The sequence below is a fragment of the Phycodurus eques genome, chromosome 21 (genome assembly GCF_024500275.1).
Source record: "Phycodurus eques isolate BA_2022a chromosome 21, UOR_Pequ_1.1, whole genome shotgun sequence".
Classification (NCBI taxonomy): Eukaryota; Metazoa; Chordata; class Actinopteri; order Syngnathiformes; family Syngnathidae; genus Phycodurus; species Phycodurus eques.
The window spans coordinates 11,972,983-11,994,099 of record NC_084545.1 but is presented as its reverse complement, the minus strand read 5'-3'; the positions used below and the strand labels follow the sequence as shown (position 1 = coordinate 11,994,099).

Genomic DNA, 21,117 nt, shown 5'->3' with positions numbered 1-21,117 from the left:
CACATCCTCAGGGTCGCAGGTGTGCTGGACCGTATTCCAGCTGAGTGAGAGGCGGTGGTACTCGCTGGATTGGACGCCAGCCAATTGCACACCACAAATCCAGGGGTGACACTCGTTTTTGTCATGGGCCACATTGCAGTTAAGGTTTCCCTCACAGGGCCGTTGAGACTGTGCAACCATATAAATGTGTAATCACCTCGTCACATTATTATATATACACTACAAATTGATGGCTAACTCATTTTGAAATCAGAAGTCAAGGATAACTATTTTTTAAGTTACTGTAGACAGGGTTTTTGGAACAAAAAAACTCCCCATTCTCATCTGAGACCTTGTAACACTGGTGTGTCCCCTGACACTAGGGATTGAAAATGGCTAATTGGGCTCAATTTGGACATTTTCCCTTAGGGGTGTACTCACTTTTGTTGCCAATGTTTTGACAAGGTCAGAGGACAAAGATTTTAACATTTTTATTTAACTCTAGAACCCCTTTACAAACCACATCTGCCATTTCGAAGTGATTATATGGCAGATATACAGCAGTTCAATCGCTAAATATGCAGAATGTGCCTCCTGCTTTTTGCATCCCGCGCCTTCCGGTCTTCGTCTCTTTCCGGCGCTGTGACGTCACACAAGCCAAACATCCTGTTCTTTTCGCGTTGTGTGCTATTGTTCCATGCTGTTGTTCTTGTATATTTGTCGTATGATTTAATGATGTCACGGTGGTTTATTGTGTGGCATTTGGTTGTACATACAAATGGTTCAGGCAGCGGCAAGAGTTTCTTTTTTTTGGCTTTCCAAGTGAAGAAGGAGGGGACAACAAATTTACGCAGTTATCTAACCACTTCACGGTGTAGCAAAGTGTCATTTCTTCAGTGTTGTCCAATGAAAAGTTATGATAAAATATTTACACAAATGTGAGGAGTGCACTTACTTTTGTAAGACACTGTCTATCATTACCATTATCATCACTACCAGAGATGAATATAAATAGACAAAAATAAAGATGATTCTGATTTAGAACGGTGGTTCTCAAAGATTTTACACAAAGTACCAGCTAATAAAATACTAAACTGTCCAAATACCACCATCATGACTAACATCAAAATACAATAGTTTAGTATTCATCAAAAATGAGACAGAGGTTGTACTTCCATCCTTCTATCCATTTTCCATACCGCTTATCCTCACTCGGGCTGCAGGGATGCTGGAGCCTGTCCCAGTTGATCCTGGACGAGAGGCGGGGTACACTGAACTGGTCGCCAGCCAATCACAGCACAAAAACTTTTTTAAAGATTAAATGCGAATCTATTGTACTGAAAAGTTAAATACAACTGAACTGTACTTACATAGGGATTCTTTCACGTACCGCTAGTAGTAATAGTACCACACTTTTAGAATCATTAACTTAGAAAAAGCTTCATGAATGGTGGGAATACTGAAACTGAAAATGTCATAAATGTGTATTTTTGTCAGCATTTGTTTTTTTCTTTTTTTACCACAATTAAAAAAATAACCCACCTAAATCAACAAACTGACCTCCAAATTGATAACAATCACAGTATAGTAACTCGTACAAATAGGCATGCGCAAAAAGATGAACTAGTCATAGTAAAGTACATTTGAGTGGAACAAATAAGGGAAAAATAGACAAGAACGTAAGTAAAACAGTCACTTACACTATTCAGGTTGCTCTATGGGAGGCAAAAATAACAGCTGCTCACATCACAAAGTGGTGGGGGTTGGGGTGGTGGCTGTGGCAGGACAGCTATGAGAGAGAAGGACCAACATCGGCAGGCAATGGTGTATAATAACCTCACCAGGTGAGAGTCTTTCATAATATTGAAGCAGGGCTCTCCAATGAGTGTCAAACCCATCAGAGCACACTCTCATAATCAATTGAATTTTCTCCAAGTTAAGGAGAAATAAGACATCACGCAGCCATGTTTTTAAGGTTGGAGGCTGTGGAGATTTACATGAGAGAAGGATCCTCCTGCAAGCAATCAAGGAGGTAAAGGCAATTACATTGTCCTGCATCGTCGAGGTAGCAAGATTGTCAGGAGTATTATCATATTATTATTATATTATTATCATAATTATCATTTAGTATGTATTATCATACATACTAAACATAAAGACTTCACACTCACATTTGAATTGATGGATGTTTTTTTTTTTTTTGTATGGATCTGACCCACTTAAAGTACATGTCCGTACACAATACACACAGATGTTAAATATTAAGACAGTCTGATGATTATTAAAAGTGAAAGTCAATAACCAGACCTTCTCCTCTTCGTGTACATCACAATTTCTCAAAACCTTACTTTTTTTTTTTTTTTTTCCCCTGAACCTGTCCTTTTTGCAACACATAATCAATAATATAATCTCACACGGATTTATTTATCTAGCGTTTACCCAAGATTGGATACAAGAAAACCCAACTGATACTGTATATAAAAAAATATGGCATATTCCAAAGTATTATTTATGTTCGCTGTAATTTAAAAACCAGTACATACCAAGGGTACCCGAGAGCTGGAAAGGGGATTTGGTCTTTATTTTAGGGTTCATTGTCTCTTTCATTATCAAAATTAGCCCCAGTCAAATCAATCAAAAAGTAAAAAGTGACAGACTCAAAAACAGTATATTGGTAAAGTGTTCTTGGAACTTTTGAAAGAAAGCGCCGAAACATATAAAAGTACTGTTTTCTAAATGAGTATCCAAAACCATGTATTTTAAACACAGCACTGCTACGTCAACAGCCACACATTAAGGAGTTCCTTAAAACGGCATACTTAAAAAAAAAATATATATATATATATGGCTTCTGACTTTAACTAGCCAATGAGGATTTGTTTCTGAGTTTATTATTGTGTTTGTGACTTTCGGTTTATCACTTATTACTGGCTCCAAAAAATTATATAACAGCTCAGAGATTTTTTTTTTGATTGACGGATTGCGATTGTCGTGTATTTGATTGGCATAGTTTTAATCCAATTAAAATCACACATTCGATTCGGCATCCGGAAAAATCTACGCCATTAACCAATTGACATGTGCTCAGGAATAAAGAGGCTGGCCCTATTCGTCCAATAGCAAATGGAGTTGTCTCATACGTCCGCAGTGTCGCTTTGCTCCGCCTCCGGCCTCCATTTGTGAACAGAGGGGACGCCGCGGATCTCATGTCTTCGTTCGTGTTTTTTTTGTTTTTTTTTAAAGAGTTAATTCATTGAACTCGACTCTCTGACGGGAATCCAGGCGGTTATCTGGGGGTTGCGGTTCAAGCACCAATATTTGTTTGACGTTTGTACGTTATTCAAACGGGGGCCGAATCGTTGCTAGCTTTTATTTCACCTTTTAACTTTACTAAGCGGCATTTTCCGCCTTTTTTCCCCCTCCCCCTCCTCTCTTGACCGGGGCGCTCACTCCCCCCTCCCCCTTCTGTGTGAGTAGGGCCTGCTACGTTGGTTTGGCCACGAGGCGCATCGTTACATTTGGTACGAGCCGATGGCGGAGTTCGGTAATGGACTGGCGGAGGAATCTCTACTCGATTCCGACCCTGGACACCAAGAGCTGGAAGACCCAGGCGTCGGCGACGAGGAGCCGGGCTTAGAAGAGGGAGAGGCCGCAATTGAAGACCCTGTAAGTGAAGGGCATTGTTTCAGTCTTGTTCGTTAATGGCGAAATCCTAGCCACTGCGAAGCACTATAACCACGTTTAGCTCGGCTATGGAGTCCTATCCATTTCTCACTAAGTCACCAAAATGTGTGTCACATGTGGTTGGGGTGGCGAGCTTGGTTACGAACCGCCATTACGGTTCGCGCAGTGCAGTAGAATTGGGTGGTGACATGCGCGATATCGGCAGCCATCTTGGCGCAAGAGGGGCGCTAGTTTCGAGACTGAGCCTCGGAATACAAATCACCGCAAAGCTGCAACACGGGGATGTTTGAGCTAGTCAGGGGCGAGGGGAGGACACACCGCAGCCACAGTACAGCGTCGCGTCACTCTCCTTGATTGCGGAGTCGCCCTATTTGACGGTAATGTCACGTTTTTTTGTGTCCCCCTTTCCGCTCCACAGCTTTCCTCGCTGCGGCAACGTTGGGACGTGAAAATGACCTAGCTACAAGCGGCTAATGCTAGCTTCTTACCTTGGCCACCTTGACACAATACAATACAGTGCTCGTGCTTGAACCAGAACTGGACTCGGTCGCCGGTGGCCAGATAAAACGCGCCATGTTTGCTGGTTGGGACTAAATGTATGGCGCCGTTCGATGTAGCAGAGTCGAAATGTGTGTGTGGCCACGCAAAGCTCGCCGACTATACAAGATGGGCTAGGGTGGAGATGGCAGACATGCTCGACTTTCAGTTTGCGCCGAGCGTCTATTAACGACTCGTCGTGTTTCGCATGAGCTGGAAAGATGCAAATTTTCATTTGAACCCCAGGCCCACGCGACACGTCGGCCTTTAAGGCGTGTCTGCCCGCATCCCTTAATGCAATCGTTTCAGGATCGTGCAATTCGTCTGCCATTTGTAGCTTTTCTAATAAGACAATACTGGCAAGCGAGCACATGCTATAAGTCGTGTTTGCACATGCCTTTACATTACAATGACCATTTATTGTGGGTCTTTGCGTTTGGCTTATGTGCTGGTTTGGGTGTGTGTCAGCATTGCTCTGAATGGATTTGGAATGACTCCCACTGCAATGCACCACTCTCCAGGATGGTCCACACTCACACGGGGACACTGCCTGTCTCTGTGTTTCCAGCATGAAATGTTTAAAAAAAAAAAAATATATATATATATATATATATATATATATATATATACACAGATGTGGGGACTTGCAAACATGTCCATATTCATCTGTGTGGTAGTTATTCATCTGTATAGAAAGCCAAAAGACAAAAATCTTCGCGTTGAGATTTTTTGACCCAAATTTGATCTCATCAGCAATAAAACATTACACAGGGACATCATGTGACTATTTAACCAGCTGTGTAATGGAAACACATAAGAATTAAACAAGTGTTATTAGAAAAGATGGTCAAATTAGGTTTACAACCAAAGGCATTTATTATTTGTAGGTTTAATGTTACTTGGTTTTGCTTTTAGAATTACATGGTGGGTCGGATCAAATGTGGTCTCACGGGCCACATGTTCTCCACCCTTTTACGGTTTTAGGAGGCAGCTGCTACCACAGTTTGTCTGTATTGAAGCAAATGGGTGTTAACAATTTCTTGGACAACAGCCAAACATTAAAAACCCTGTAAGACTCGACTGCCAACAGTCGTCAACCCACAATGGTGACGACTCATAATTTTTACTTCGATGTACACGCATAGTCTTCACTCACATTTGTGTACTTGCTTCAGGAGCTGGAGGCTATCAAAGCCCGGGTGAGAGAGATGGAGGAAGAGGCAGAGAAACTGAAGGAGCTGCAGAACGAGGTGGAGAAACAGATGAATCTAAGTCCCCCACCAGGTAAATTTTTCATTTATTTGGAAGTGTTTTAGATTGTTAAAAAGTGAAGTTTTAATTACTTGTACTCTTTGTCTTTAAGGGTACACCAGACTTAAGATGCGGGTTGTAGATTTTAGGAGATGGCTTGGAAGTGATGTCTGGGTGTGCACAGACAACACTTATCCATGGGATTTGACTGGAATACACTGGGACTGAGCGTGTCACACTAATTACTATATTGATTTAACATTTGATAAATAAAATGAACACGATAGTTTTTCTGGACTTAGCTCGCTCCATCGGCGATGTTGTTTAAAACATCAGCACTATGATCCGTTTTGATAGTTCCCGGTTAACACAAACATGGGAACGTTAAAGCTGTTTATTAAGCATAACTTCAGGAGCATGTTATTCAGCCAGTAGTTAACAGCAAACGTCAACATATATTTAATTTACAGGTGAAGGGCTCACATTCAGCAGACCAACCACACAGTAGCCATGTTTACATGGAGTTTTTTTTGTCATTCCGGTTGAAATCATTTCAATTGAAGATCTCTGGTCAACTGTTTACATGTGATTTATTCCGTTCGGGTGTATACATGCTGTGCACTACATTTAATCGGAACAGCCGAATGACATGCGCACTTTGTCGTGAACATCATGTCATTTATCAAGATGGAGGTCTTGTCTAGCACAGTAGTTGGGATTGTTTTTATACGTTTATTGTAAAAAAAAAAAAAAAACGCTTGATTACAGTTAAGTAGTTAGAAACAGCTCCGTCGGGAGCCGCCATATTTGCACCGTGCCTGAACAATGTTACTGCGCATCTACGTTGAGACAAAGCATGCGTAGACAGAGCTTTTCCCAGCTCTATTCCGAATGGCGAAAATTTACTTCTGAACAGTTTGGCAAAAGGAATATTCCACCCCCGTGAAACCGAATGAAATTCAGGCTGTTTATTCTGATTGAGGTTTTGACATGGAGCATTTTCATTCAGTTTGGGCTTCTAAACTGATTGTAATTGGAATAGAGGGCTCCATGTGAACCAGGCCAGTGTTGCAGCTCTTTATTCTTTATTTCAGATCCAGCGGGATCCATATCGCAGAGTAAAGAAAAACGATTTAATCGAAATTATAACAACAATACTGATTCAAAAGCAATAAAATAAAAATAAGGGTTGGTCTTATTTTTCATGATTTCAAACGCATTAAAAACACCACAATATCGTTTATCGCGATAGTTTTTGTGAAAATATATATCGTCTGCGGCACAGTGGACGACTGGTTAGAGTGTCTGCCTCACAGTTCTGAGGACCGGGGTTCAATCCCCGACCCCGCCTGTGTGGAGTTTGTATGTTCTCCCCGTGCCTGCGTGGGTTTTCTCCGGACACTCCGGTTTCCTCCCACATCCCAAAAACATGCATGGTAGGTTAATTGAGGTCTGTAAATTACCCCTAGGTGTGGATGTGAGTGCGAATGGTTTTGTTTTTGTGTGCCCTGTGATTGGCTGGCAACCGGTTCAGGGTGTACTCCACCCCCTGCCCAATGCTAGCTGGGATAGGCTCCAGCACTCCCGCGACCCTTGTGAGGCTAAGCGGCTCAGAAAATGGATGGCTGGATGGATGTATATTGTCTTGAAAAAAATTATCGTGACAGACCTAACTGGGACTGTAGTATTGTCCAGGGTTTTACAAAGCATGATGGCAATAATCACATAAATTTGACAATTTCCAATGTTTTTTAAACACATTAATAAAAAGCGATACAGTACATAATTTTTGATATTTTGGATTCCTGGCTCACAATTGGTTGTTGTGTCCTTCGTTTTACAGTCGGCCCAGTCATCATGTCGTTTGAAGAAAAAATGGAAGCCGATGGCAGATCTATATATGTTGGAAACGTGAGTAGCTTTTTCTTCATTGGCACACATTCACAAAAAGTTTAGCTTTTGCTGTGACTACTGTCTGTCACAAAAGAGACGGACCCCACTATTTTTGACATTTGGAAGAGTATCTCCTAACAGACGGCTTGTCCCTGTTGTCGACAGCTTGTTTACAACAGATAATAATACTGATATACTATTATACTAGTTAGAAAATATTCTGTGCTTATTTTCTCATCGGGAACAGTCACTCCATTTTTAATTTAGGTGGATTATGGTGCGACTGCAGAGGAGCTTGAGGCACACTTCCATGGCTGTGGTTCAGTAAATAGAGTCACCATCCTGTGTGACAAATACACAGGGCATCCCAAAGGGTAATGTATTCGATTGAGTTTATAGCGTTTTTTAATTGCTGGTACAGTATATATTCTGTATGGTTGAATATTTGCCATAAGTTCATTATGCTTTTTTCCATAGGTTTGCTTATATCGAGTTTGCAGACAAAGAGTCTGTCAGAACAGCAATGGCTTTGGATGAGTCTCTTTTCAGAGGAAGACAGATCAAGGTAATGTTTGATAGGAACTATGTTGTTTCAAGTAGTTGCTTTTTTTGTATGACTGTGACAATATGTTTTTGCAATTATGCTGACTTGACCACTAAAAGTTGGTATTAATTGCAAATTTCCTCATTGTGGGAATAATAAAGGTTATCTCATCTTAATTGCTCAAATTTCAAATTTTCAGGTTGGCGCAAAGAGAACAAACAGACCTGGGATCAGCACCACAGATCGCGGTTTTTCCCGGGCCCGGTTCCGATCACGGGGAGGAGGAAACTTCTCTTCACGTGCTCGCTACTATAGTGGCTACACACCACCCAGAGGCAGAGGACGGGCCTTCAGGTCAGTGGACTCTGTGGGAGGACACCGCACCCGCATGAACATCATCTTCACCTGTTGCACTCATAAAATGGTTGGGAAGACTTGTATCCCCACCGTGAGCAGCCATAATCACATCTTCTCACATCCCACATGGTGATACATTTTAATCATGCATCACAACACAACTGTTGCTTATCTTGAGATAGGGTAATGAAATAAAGTTTGAAGATTGGCCTAAATCAAATCACCTATTGGATACTTCTAGCTTGTCAGGAACCTAAATAAATATAATATGGTCATTGATTTTAGATGACAGCGCATTCCTCTCATCTAGGAAAGATGAAAACAAAAGAGCCAAATAGATGTACACTGCTGTTCAAAAGTTTTGGGGTCACTTAGAATAATCTTTATTTTTTTAAAGAAAAGCACTGTTTCTACCACCACAAATTACTAGACCGTATTTCTGATTATCTCCATTAGAAAACTGCTTTGCTTTAAAGTCCCTAAAAAATGAAAATAAGTTTTAAAAATTTGACACAAAAGAGAAGTTGCCAAATCTGAATGATTAAAAAAATACATACATACATACATACATAAATTAAGGCTTCAAAATCATGAAAAATCAAGCTCTTGTCTCCATCAAGCTCTTGTCTCCACTCTCATAGATTGTAGACTTATCTGCCAAATGCGCTGGAACCATGCTCCGTTCAACTGTCATTCAAATAGCATTACTACGACCTGGAAAAAATGGATGTTACGTCGTCTAGCATCTTTCTTATGCCTACACATAACTGCATAATCTTTCTTATGCCTACACATTACTAAATTTTTAAGCCGTGAAAATATTTCCGCTTAAAGCCTCCAGTGGCTGGAATATATCCCACTGGGTCGCCACAAGGCTTTTTAACGGCGTGACAAGGTGCTTTGAGGCGTCCACACAGGCCCGAAGCCCCAGTCCATGCGCTGGCCAACACGTCGGACATCTTTGGTTTTCCTTCTTTTCCCCATCCAGGCGCTTCTGCCCTGCTCACCGTGACGTGGACGCACTCACGGCTGACAACGAGGCGCTCTAAAGCGACTACACTTGAGCGGAACCCCGATCCACACCTATCACGCCAAATGTGTTTTGACATTTTTTCTGCACTGAAACGAATCGAGAATCTTATTGATCCCATACTGAATCGAATTGTTCCGCCCGTAAAGATAGTTTTTAAATCTAGTCACTACCTGTGTATCTAGATATGTATCGAATCGGCCTCATGCCAGAGATTCCCAACCCTAGTAGTCATAGCTAGCTAGCTAACTGCACGTCGTCACATAACCGCTTATGTGAACGAAGGCGCTCAAGTTCTTATATAGTGTGGGTGGGGGACTCATGCCAGACTTCAGAGTGCATCATTATACACAGTTTTAGCCACGACCAAAATATCAGGAAAACTTACATGGTGAAAAACAGTTTAACACTATCTTCACAACTGAGTACAACATAGTTTTTGTTTTGCACATTTTCAGCAATTATTTAAAAACAAATCTGAATTCACTTGACAGTGTATTAAAAAAAAGACATTTCTAAGTGACTTCAAAGTTTAGAACGGTAGTGGAAATGTTAAAAATGTTTGTCGCATTACACATTTTTGCTATCCAGGCAAGATTTGTACTCATTTGCATGTTTTTGAAATGTCACTGTCTCATCTGTGGGGTTCATTGCATGGCGTGGCCATTTCAGGAAAGATGGAGACTTTGTGCACACGACTGTGTTCCTCTCGGCGCAAGTTACTGTATTTGGATCAGCGCTATGGGTATTTGTGATGGGCTTCTGAAAAGTAATTAATTTCTAATAGCTATTGACCAGTTGGCATGTCCCTGCCCTCTCCTCTTACCACATTGGAAACTGTATTCGTTACTGCTGCTTATCAGTTGTATTAACCTGTTGCGGATGATAATTACTTGTGGAATTTGGACTGACACAAGTCTTTCCATACTAGGATCAAACACTGACTGACTATAGCAAAATTGTCACTGTTTCACAGAGGCTATTGTGGTAGCTTTTTACTTTGTCTTGATGGAGATACCCTTACTGGAAGTTCTTTGTCAGATACATGGTTTAGATTTATCTGTGAGGCCATCTTTGGTATCTGGTCACTAATGCCTGGATCCGACTAAAATACAAATTTGGTCTTTCACGATTCACCATGTCAGACTACTGCTATGAAATCTTGATGTATCTTGGTCAGACAGTGGCAACACTACATGACATGTATTTCGATATCACCATATCCCGTCTTTTACAATCACTGGGCTTTATAGCTTGTCAAATCAAATACCGTTGGGAAGGCGTGACTCGGAAAATGAGACCTTTCATCGCAACTTGATACACCCGTTACCATGGCGACAACAAGCGGTTCTCAAAATAATGGATCGTCGCCCGAATGTTTGGGGGGGGGGGGAAATGCATACTTTACATGCATGCAAAAACACGCATACTTTTCCTCACGGTCTTATCCAAAAAGTGTTTTTAAATACTCTGCCTATATTTAAGATGAGAAGTCCAGTTTTGTCTCTCCACCATTCACAGTAAATCACATCAATGGACAAGAGTCGCTCATGCTTTTCTCGTACTTGTGCACGTTGGACATTTTCAAGAATGAGCACTGTTAAGCTATGAAACAGATCCTTACAAATTCTAAAATTAGTTTTTCTCAATTAAGGCTTTGATCATTCTAAACATTATTCCCCCCCCTTTTTTTTTCCTTTTTTTTCCCTTTTTTTTTTTTAAATCCATCGTTCAAAGGTCTTAAAAATTAAACAGTGTATAAGCAGCTAACCTGAAAAGTTTAATTTAAAACACACTTATAGGCATACAAGTCTGTCCGACTATGTACTGCAGTGTATTAACAAAAGCGTGACAAAATAAGTGACTGTAGTGTTTAGATGGCAATAACAGGATTTATGTCAAAAATACTTCACTGAAGAATCTTGTCTTGTGAGAGAGCTTGGGAAGATAGGTTTAAAGCGTGTGGCGGGTTAAAATAGGTTTTCTCTGTAAGGCCTCTTTCTGTGTCAGATTTTCACCTATTTAAACTTAAACACCTTTTAAAGCTTCCTTAAGCTGTTCTCACCCACTCGCTGTCAAGAAATGGGAGCATCAAATCACTTTGAGGAAATGCAAACGTCTTCAATTAAATGTAGTGTGCTTCAAGGTGTTTGTCACTCCGTGTATGCTATAAAAGTGACAAACAATAATAGAATTAAACATTGTTGTCATGGGAAAATTTTACCCTTAATAGACAAGCTCTTTGAGAGAAGTGAGAGATACAATTCAATAAAAACTTGCATGCAAGGAGACAGTTCAAATACAACCAGGTTGGCGGCTGCTAAGAAGCCCCTGACTGTTTTTCTTAAGCTACATCATACATATACAAAGATGAATAGGCAGTCATTTTCCACCTTAACGCAACTGGCGCACCATCCCCCTCCTCCAAACATGGACATCTTGCTCTGTCTCTCAATATCAGAGCGAAGGAGAAAGAGAGCGGAAGAAGGGTAACCTTTCTTATCCATAAATTACAGTAGAATTGGTTCTAATTAACATAATAGATTACACTTTAAAAGTACAAAGATTTTTCTAAACCATTGTATATTTAAACTAGAGCAGTGATTTCCAACCTTTGAGTCAAGGAAAATATTTTACAATTGAAAAATCTCACGACACACCAACAAACAAAAATGTCACAAAAAGTGGATACATTAATTACTGTATTTAATTCCTGCCATTTAATAGAAGACCATTCATTTGTTCTGTCTGTCACTATGCCTCACTGGCATAAATAGATGAACAAAGATACATTATTTATTGTAAATATAATTTTTTGAGCAATTAAGTACACAAGTGTATATACAGTAAATGAACAGGACATTTAAATCCTGTGATCGGTTATCGCTTTTTTAAATTCTGTGATTGGCCCCAAACCTCCTGATCGTGTAAAGCCTAGCATATACCATATACTGTACTTGTCTTGTCATGTGTCCATAGTGGACATGACTGTGCTACTCTTGTTAAGATGCCACGGTATACTGTCCAGTTGGATGTTTGTGACCATCTGAAAACTCAACACGAGTTTGGTTGTGTTGAATGTCAGTGTGCACGACTTGATTGACTTTCGAGCGCATGCATAAAATATCATGTTATCTTCCCAAGTCAACGTAGAGAAGAATCTGGAGGATTCTCCACATACACGTGTGTGTGTCCCTTCGTGTACACAATCAAACATGGATACGCCGACCCATGCGTTAATGTGTGCACTCCCAGAGACAAAGGTTCATTACTGCAGCCTGATCTCAGCATCAGTCCACTGGTGTCAGTCTGCGTACGTGTGTGCGCCTTAAAGGGGTGGGTGGCCCCTCTTGGGCTTTTGTAATACGTTTGGCTTGAGTGTGAGTTTGTTCTTGAGTGATAATGCTGTGGTGTGCGTGTGCTGTGTCTTGCAGGGTCTGTGTGTATTTGTCTTTTGAGGTGTTTCCCCAGAGTGACCCCAATGATGACTCTCATACAAATATAAAGCCCCTTTTACACCTGGTTCATGAGGGAAATATTACGCCTCAACAAGAACATGTCGCCCTGTCTAAAAATCAATAAATCACAGAAGCCAATGCTCTTGAACGTAAAGAATAGAATGGCACCATAGTGGGGTCATTTTTTTTGGGGGGGGTTGTGCAATCTTTGTGTAAAAAGAAGCTAGAGAGAGAGAAAGAGGGAGAGTGTGCCTTTGCTACCCCTCTTACACCTAGCCACAGATACACACTCACAGTCACTTCTCTTGAAATTAAACACTCCCATCCTTTCTTTGCAAGGCTGATTTCAGCTTTTCACTGTACCCTAGTTCATTCCTCCACACTTACTCGTTGTATTGCTACACTGGCGCAAAAGCAAATGCGCAACAGTGTTAAGATGGTACGTCTTACGTTTTAAAACACTGTCCCAGTTGTCTTCAAGACACATTTTCTAAAGCACGTCTGCCCACAAGCGCATACACCAATTTGAATACCACACCAGGAAATTGGTGTCCATCTTAAGACAACAAGAAAGAAACTCACCCTCTTTTTCTCTCTCTCTTCCAGGGGCCGAGGGCGAACATCGTGGTATTGCCCTTACTAAACACTCCAACCCTTCCCCTCCTTTTACTATCAACCCCTCTCCCTTCTCTGTTCCCAAACACACACTCACACACACACACACATTATAAAAATGCCCCCCCTTTCCCCAACAAAAAAAGAAGAGTTCCAGAAGAGAGAAAAAAGGAAAAAAAAGGAAAAAAAACCTTCTGGACAGAGAGACTGACTGGCTGCAGTGTGCATTTGTATGTGAGCGTGCGTGTGCGGCGGTTGGCGCGGCCCCCCTGGTAAGGTATACGCCGGCTGGCCTTTTGGTGCAAAAAGTATGGTGGCAAGCTTTTATTTTCTTATTGCTTTGGGTGCGGGGATGATGATGATGATGATGATGATGACGACGATGATGATGGTATCTCAGGCTGCAGGAGTGTCTCCTTTGGTCTGGCTGTGACATCCTGCTTCCACACCATCCACAGCCCACTCATTCACCCACCACCACCACCAAAAAAAGAGAGAAAAAAAAAAAGGGGGGCTGGGGGCTTAGTGACGTTTTCTTTTTTTTCTTTCTTTTTTTATATATTTTGTTGTTCAAATGTGAAACTTTGCAATAGCCAAGTTGTTGTTTTAGTCTGTTTGCTGTATCACTTCCCCTCCCCCTCTCCATTTCTGACTCCTCACCTTATAGCCTCCTCAGATCAACACCATGAGTTTTTTTTCTTTTCTTTCACCACACTACTTGTTGGGCAGCGACTGACCCGCTTTCAATGGAAAATTAGAAAGGCATGTTTCTGTTCTTGTTCTGGATGGTGGGGCTCTTCGCTGCGTGGCCACCTCCCCCACATACGTTCATGCCCGTCTCCTGCAAGACATCTGTTTTATTCTTTCGGCAGACATCACTGTTTTTATTTGGTGCAACCCCCCCATCTACCCCCCACCCACCCCGTGTCTCCTTCCTTCCTCTCACCCCTCTCTCTGTATATTAGACCACTTCTTGTCGTTTCAGGTTTCAGGACCAGTGGAGGCTGACGACCCCTCCCCAGGTGGCGCCGCCGCCCCCCACTGTCTCCGCAGCGTCTCTCTCTCTCTCTGCTCCCGCTATGCACACGCACCCCATTCTGTCCGTGTGGGGGGGAGGGGGACAGGGCGACCACAGGCCAGCCACAGGGGGCATTTATTACAACAGCAAACGCTGAGGATGCTTTGTCTTTTTCACACCTCAACACACGCACACACACACACACACGCACACACACACACACGCACACACACACTACGCACACTGCAGTACAAATGCCACTAAACAAGCCGCCAGCTCCACACCCGATTTTTATATATCGCCAACATAGTTGAGAGGCAGGCAGGTTTTTCAGGAGTGAGGAAGACTAAGCAAGATGGTGTTTTGTGTGTGTGTGTTTGTGTCTGGAGGAGGGGTGTTACACTTGGGCCCCACCCCATTCTGACGATGCGCAGTGCAGTCACGGCTTGTCGGAGGGAGGCTGACCAGCTCGTGGAATTGATTTAATTTAACAAATGAAGTGGGCTGTTATTTTAGGGCGGGGTAAGTTGGAGACAGTGGGAGTTGTGTGAAGACATTTCTTTTCTTGGGGAGGAAAAAAAAGAGGGAAGTTGGGGTTGAAAAAAAATTTTTTTTAAACTTTTTTTTTTTAAACCCATGGTTCTGTAATTACAAAAAAATAAAGATGTGTAAAAAGTAAGTTGTGTCAGTGAATTCATCCATCCATTTTCTTTACTGCTTATCCTCACTAGGATTGCGGGCTGCTGGAGCCCATCCCAGCCATCTTCGGGCAGGGTACACCCTGAACCGGTCACTAGCCAATTGCAGGGAAACAACCATTCGCACTCACATTCACAACTACGGGCAATTTAGAGTCTTCCATCCACTGTGCTGGCTCAGTGAATTCAGTTATATTGAAACAATATCATCACATTATTATCCATTAAGAGTCAAACCAATGTGCTACCATTCAAGAAGACCAAATGGGATTTTTTTTGTGTTCCAGTAGGAACATGATCTAGGATATGGAATCCAGGGGTTTTTTGTTTTTGGGCTTCGGGACCCAAACATTCTTGGAAAATTTTCCAGGAACCCTCTCACAATCCCAATGTCAAACAGAACTGTTTACCCTGAAATACCATCATTAAAAAGTTGTCCTTTCTTTAGGGGAACTCACACAATAACATTTAGTAGTAATTTTTTTTTTTTTTTTTTTTTAAGAAACAAAAAAATGTAAATTTCCAAGATGAAATCGTAATACATTGGTCATTTAAATGTGAATTTAAAAATGTCATGAATTGACACTTTGCACCCCCCCCCCCAAAAAAAAGAAAAATGAGCCTCCTGTAATTGCCCCCCCCCCCCCACACAAAAGAAAAATGACCTTCGTTCCATTTTCTTTTTTTTTGGGGGGGGGGCAATTTCCCAGATTTTTTAATCCATGCAGGGATGTTAGCTTTATGTGATGATTGGTTTTGTATGTTTGTTTTATTGGTGTTCCTTTTACCAAAGCTCGGTAACAGTACGAACTTTTGAAAAAGAAATTACTATTGCAAAATATTTTGCAGGTCCCTGTAGGATTGAGAACCGGTGCACTTAAGTCATTTCTCAAATCACAATTATAGTACAGTACATTTGCTAAATCAGTAAGTAGACAACTGCTGGCTGCTTAAAGTACTACTATTAAAATTCCCTAAGAAGGCTTTTTTTGTGGTGTGGTATAAATCGCATATAGATTAGGGCTATCATAAAATGTAAAAAAAAAAAATTGGAATGGATCCTAGTTTTTACAACTTTTAATCATAAATGCCAGGAGTGACCCAGAAAAGAACATTGCATGATTCCAAGGATGCCCACTAATCAAAGTGGACTAAGGTGTCAATTGTTAACTATTCTATATTACCTCTACAACTATTGCAGATTGTACTGTTCCTTTGGGGAGAAGATAAATAAAAGAAAGGAACTCCCTACATTTCAGTTATTTATTGTTATTCAACCATCTGGCAACAAACAAAACAGTTGAACATTTTCTCTCGAGATGTTAAATGTGAAGTGATGACAGCTCCACTCTGGTCTATTTGTGCTTCTTGAAAGCTGTATCAAAACAAATGAGATCAGAGAGACAAAACGGACATCCACATTAAAGGAGTGCTTTTCCTAGTCAATGAAACAGAAGGGAAAACTTTCCAAGTGAACTGAATTGCTGTATGCATAATAGGAAATCAAAATTTTGACTGGCCCGTGTATTTGAAATGTCCTCACCTTTTTGTTTTATTTTCTTCTTCATGGTCTGCTTCTTTTTCTTGGGCCGAGGGTTATCAGCATCCTGCGCCAGTAACCACAAAGCATTAGCACCCGCTGATTGGCAATGTGACCCACACAAGCCTCAATGGCCCCTTTCATGCTGGACAGAAACGGGCTGCTCTGTGACACTCGTACATGTCAGTTTTTTTTTTTTTTATTGTGTTCAGAGAAAAAAAGAGGCTTATGAGAATAAAATGAAATAAATTTCCACATTGAAAAATTACTAAACTAACCATCATCACGGTGGGCCTGTAAATATTCCGTTGGTGGTCTTGACCTGACTTGGTCTGAACTGGTTTTAGTCCCACTAATTCATTCCTAGTATAATACATACAATACAGGCGCATGTCAACAAATTAAAACAGTAGTATTCAAATAGTTAACAGGAAACCCCTGCTATTCCTATATATAGGGATGGACACGCAGCGAATAGCAAAAATCCTGTAGTTATACATACCCACCCAAAAAGATTTTTAACTATAAATGCCACAAGACTGCATCAAAACATTTTTCATCTCTTAAAACAATGCTATGGCCTGACTAAATGAAGCATCTCTCCTCAGCACAACAGAGTTGCTTTGCACAAAGATGCCACCAGATGGTACCAAACCAATCTGTTTTTGTATTAGACATGGCTTTGGCCTGAGCAAAAAAAGGAAAACAAGCAAATCAAGGAGAATAGATTCCCGAAATAAAAATATGCGAATGCCAAAATGTTAATATTCTTTGGCTTCACTGTGGTTCAATTAAAAAAATAGTAGGTCATACATTACATAGATTCATTGGACACACAAGAGGCCAATTCCTACCTAATTTCTCTATTAAAAACTGTTATGTAATGTAATTTCTTTGGATAATTTGGGGGATCCATCCATCCTCTGTAAACCATAATAAAATTTCTAAAAATAAAATCATGAAATTTATATATCATTTTGGTAGACTAATCTACGAGTTTTAACATTTTGAATTGAACTACTGAATATGCTGTATATATGAATGTTCTAATTAACTAATATGCACCAGTTGATGTTATGGCAATTTTTTTTTAAAGTTTGACTCCCAGGCATGAACGACATTTCGAATTAGGTTTTTGAGATGATAAAATCAGGGAAACCTTGCGAGAAAGCAAACCGGCACTGGGATTAGACAGCATGAGCTCACCTGGCCGCCGTCGCCGCCCGTCAGCGCTGTGATATCACCAAAGTGGGTGATTCCGCCCAGCTGACCTGACATGGACATCATTCTTCGCTTTCTGGAGTTCTTCTCTCTCTTTGACACATTCAGTCGAACCATCATGGATTCCTCATAATGTTTCCTGCAGGATTACACACCGGTAAAATCAGTGTCAGCGTTCAACGTCCCATGGAACAAAGTGCATCCCGAGTAAACAGACACACCTGTGGAGCTCCTCACGGCTATCCCGTTCAGTCTGGAAGTCCCGTCTTTCTCGGATCTCCTCCGGAGCGTCGCTGTACTGCTGCCGCAGCTCCTGGATCACAGAGCTTCTCAGCGCAGCACGCCGCTGACGCTCCACCTGAGCCTTCTTCTTGTCTGCTTCTGTCATGTCGCCATCTCGTGAGCAAAGAATGAGATCACCTAAGTTTTCACCCAAACTCTTAAAGGCACATTTTCGAAACAGGATCACTGTATCTGGCATGACTGGAACAAATTTTCAAAGAATTATCAGAGCCATACTGAAAAGGGGGGAGAGAGAGAGAGAGAGAGATATATATATATATATATATATTTATTTATATATATATATATATTTATTTATTTATATATATATATTTTTTTTTAATTTAACCTCCTTGATTAAAGTCATACATTTGGAAAAAAAAAACATATATTTGAGATAAACATTTTTATATTTTCCAGATTTAAGATGTAAAGAATGTATACTCTTATGTGTATCAGTTGTTTGAAGGTTTATAATTACAGTACAGTACACAATGTAATATCAATGCTAATTATTGCTAGCCCATCTAGGGTGTTTTGCATCATATGTTACCATTAAGCTAGCCAACTTTTGTTAGACAAAATTATAGGATTTGTTTTTGGTGTTTGAATATATAATGTTAAATTACATAGTATTTTATAGTTCAATTTTATAGTGAACTTCAACTGGGAGTGATAAACAGCTTAAAGCCAGCACACTTTGCTCCTTAAATGTAGAAGTGTTCAAGTGAGTCTTCTATTTGTTTCCTGAAATTGATGTTATATGATTGTCTCCCAATTCTTGATGGCAAAAGAGAGAAAACAGACGCTAAGAAATACAGTACTTAAAATGTGTGTTTTATACGTTTAAGTGTGTTTTAATCATTTGAAATGTGTTTAAAGAAGGTGGGCGGGATTAAACTGTATTTTATATCTGTATCGTAAATGTTCACCGATGTGTCTCACTGTATTACAAGAATAAAGTAATGTAGCATGGAAAAGTGAAGGAACAATATCAGGTTTGTCTCCTGCTTAAGGATGAGCAATGCTGAGGATATTGTCAAATTATACTGCACTTTCATATTACACGGTCAAGATTTTGGAATGGTATTGCAATTAATGGCTGCTTTGATGGATTTTGTCGCCTCATATTATGAATGGAAGAATACCATACCAACACGTAACCATGTCATAGACAGAGTGACTTGTTTAGTTAATATACTGCATTTTAATCAGGGTGGCCCTAATGCTCCTTTGTGCAAATCAATATGACAGGTAATGAAATAAAAACAGAATATAAATACCATAATATACAGCCGCAATCCTGGGTGGAACGTATTTCTTGCCACTAGAGTGGGTCGCTTTCGTCTCTGGTGCCTGGTTGTCTTCATCTTCAGACTCACTCAGCTGTTTTAAAAAATAAAAAATATAAAGTGACCAAACAAGCCCACACGGGTATATTCCGTTGAAAGATTCCAGAGTCAAATGCAATGTTGCGTACTTTACTGATTAGATTCTTCGGGTTGGGACGAAGCTGCAGCGGGTCATTTTCAGCTGAAACCACAAACCTGGAGTTTCATTCACTGTTATATGATTGAACATATTCAATATTAAACTTTAACAACATCTTACCCAAACTGCCAGTGACAGCTGTGCGCACCAGTTTATCAATTTGGTACTTGAGTTTGTGGTCAAGAGGTCGCATCTTCTCCAGGACCTAAAACAAAGAACACCAAAGATCTAATACTGCTAATAATACGGTGTTACAGTGTAGTTAGTGGCAGAGTGTCTATAGGCAAACATCTTTACCGTCCTGACCGTCACCACTCGGGTTAAGGCTTCACTCTCTTTTATTTTTTCACCTTCCGTCTTGATGCTGATCAAGTGAGTGAGGTCTTGAAGATAGAAGAGTAGCAGGTGATAGCGAAGATCCAGAAACGACAAACCCTGTCTCGGGGAATAAGAAGACACAGAAAGTCAGGCTACTCGGCAGAGCAATTTAAATTAAAACATACTTGTGAACCCCCACTTGGCCGTGGTTCATCATTCGCACCCCAACTGCCGTTTTTACAGTATTTACAAGCAAGTCCACATTTAGAGGTGCATGCCTCCACGTCATCACCACTTTGTGGAATCAGTAAGTAAAATGCACATAACATTGCGAAGATTACTTTTTGATTTCCAATTCTGCACTCACCTTTGTCGTGTTAAATGCACCATTCTTCACTTGGGTTATCAGCTGTTGAACATGACTGGTAACCGCTGCAACCTACAGGGAACATTTGATACATTACATATACATGTAATACATCACATGAACTAAAATGGATTACGTCACATTGTGTCTTCAGCAGTGAATGGAGCCAAATACTTAAGTTAAGAATATTTCATTTGCTGGAATACTTAGCATACAATTATACTGATAGGCTTTTGTCTAAAATAACGTAGGACATGACTAACTTACCTGTTCTGTGAGACTGTCCAGCAGTTCAACAAATTTGGGCAAATCGCTATCGATCAAATCCTGCAAGAAAGTGAAATAATTCTCTTTGAAATGAGAAGAAAGCGTCAAACTACGCAAGTTGCGTGACGTGAATCGAAATGGCCACGAAGGCTGGCTGGCTGGCTGACCGAATGTTTTACGACTAAACAAACATCGCTCCTCTTCGGCCTCCATTTTACGCATCACCTCAATCAATCTTCAGGGGTCACGTTCAATTACACGCATGAATGTAAGACAAAGAAAACAATATCAAAGTAAAGGGCAGCTCGTAAAACTTTACTCACGTTGTCGACGGCGGCAGAAGCCATTTTGCGTTTACTGAAAATACGGAAGTCGCAGTGGGTCGAATTTCATTTGGGCGATTTCCATGCACCCCCCCTCCCCCCCCTCTCTCTCTCTCTATATATATATATATTTATATGTATATATGTATGTGTGTGTGTGTGTGTGTGTAAATAATGGCAAATTTGATGTATTGAAGCACCTCTTTAGAATATATCCACCACTGTCTATAGTCCCCCCCCCCCC

The 21,117-nt window shown here is 40.7% G+C and overlaps 2 protein-coding genes across 5 annotated transcripts; one reads left to right on the top strand and one right to left on the bottom strand.

Moving 5' to 3' along the window:
• The first annotated feature begins 3,151 nt into the window (after positions 1 to 3,151).
• On the top strand, positions 3,152 to 15,024 carry pabpn1 (poly(A) binding protein, nuclear 1). 4 transcript variants are annotated; one of them, XM_061665960.1, is made up of 8 exons: positions 3,152 to 3,310; positions 3,457 to 3,645; positions 5,376 to 5,484; positions 7,295 to 7,362; positions 7,612 to 7,718; positions 7,822 to 7,909; positions 8,088 to 8,242; positions 14,334 to 15,022. In XM_061665960.1, the coding sequence occupies exons 2-8, from the start codon at positions 3,511 to 3,513 to the stop codon at positions 14,521 to 14,523; spliced, it is 852 nt and encodes a 283-aa protein (XP_061521944.1). In that variant the 5' UTR covers positions 3,152 to 3,310; positions 3,457 to 3,510; the 3' UTR covers positions 14,524 to 15,022. The 4 variants fall into 4 exon arrangements, with proteins under 4 accessions (XP_061521944.1, XP_061521942.1, XP_061521945.1 ...); XM_061665958.1 differs by having other exon boundaries at positions 3,152 to 3,645; XM_061665961.1 differs by lacking the exon at positions 14,334 to 15,022 and adding an exon at positions 13,340 to 13,870 and having other exon boundaries at positions 3,152 to 3,645.
• A 1,110-nt stretch (positions 15,025 to 16,134) lies between these two features.
• On the bottom strand, positions 16,135 to 20,918 carry ngdn (neuroguidin, EIF4E binding protein). The gene is made up of 11 exons (XM_061665957.1): positions 20,874 to 20,918; positions 20,551 to 20,610; positions 20,284 to 20,355; positions 19,896 to 20,033; positions 19,719 to 19,803; positions 19,588 to 19,640; positions 19,391 to 19,493; positions 18,047 to 18,221; positions 17,811 to 17,964; positions 16,608 to 16,671; positions 16,135 to 16,439 (listed from the first exon to the last, which is right to left on the bottom strand). The coding sequence occupies exons 1-11, from the start codon at positions 20,895 to 20,897 to the stop codon at positions 16,420 to 16,422; spliced, it is 948 nt and encodes a 315-aa protein (XP_061521941.1). The 5' UTR covers positions 20,898 to 20,918; the 3' UTR covers positions 16,135 to 16,419.
• Between the last annotated feature and the right edge of the window lie 199 nt (positions 20,919 to 21,117).

Bases quoted from the DNA above. Each gene is read 5' to 3' on its own strand.
- pabpn1 (XM_061665960.1), top strand. From the start codon at position 3,511: ATGGCGGAGTTCGGTAATGGACTGGCGGAGGAATCTCTACTCGATTCC. The intron at 7,910-8,087 runs GTAATGTTTGAT...TCAAATTTTCAG, and splicing joins TCAGAGGAAGACAGATCAAG to GTTGGCGCAAAGAGAACAAA. The intron at 8,243-14,333 runs GTCAGTGGACTC...TTGTCGTTTCAG, and splicing joins GGCAGAGGACGGGCCTTCAG to GTTTCAGGACCAGTGGAGGC.
- ngdn (XM_061665957.1), bottom strand. From the start codon at position 20,897: ATGGCTTCTGCCGCCGTCGACAAC. The intron at 18,222-19,390 runs GTATTTATATTC...TTTGCTCACGAG, and splicing joins GATTGCGGCTGTATATTATG to ATGGCGACATGACAGAAGCA. The intron at 16,440-16,607 runs GTGAGGACATTT...GTTTTGATACAG, and splicing joins GAAGAAAATAAAACAAAAAG to CTTTCAAGAAGCACAAATAG.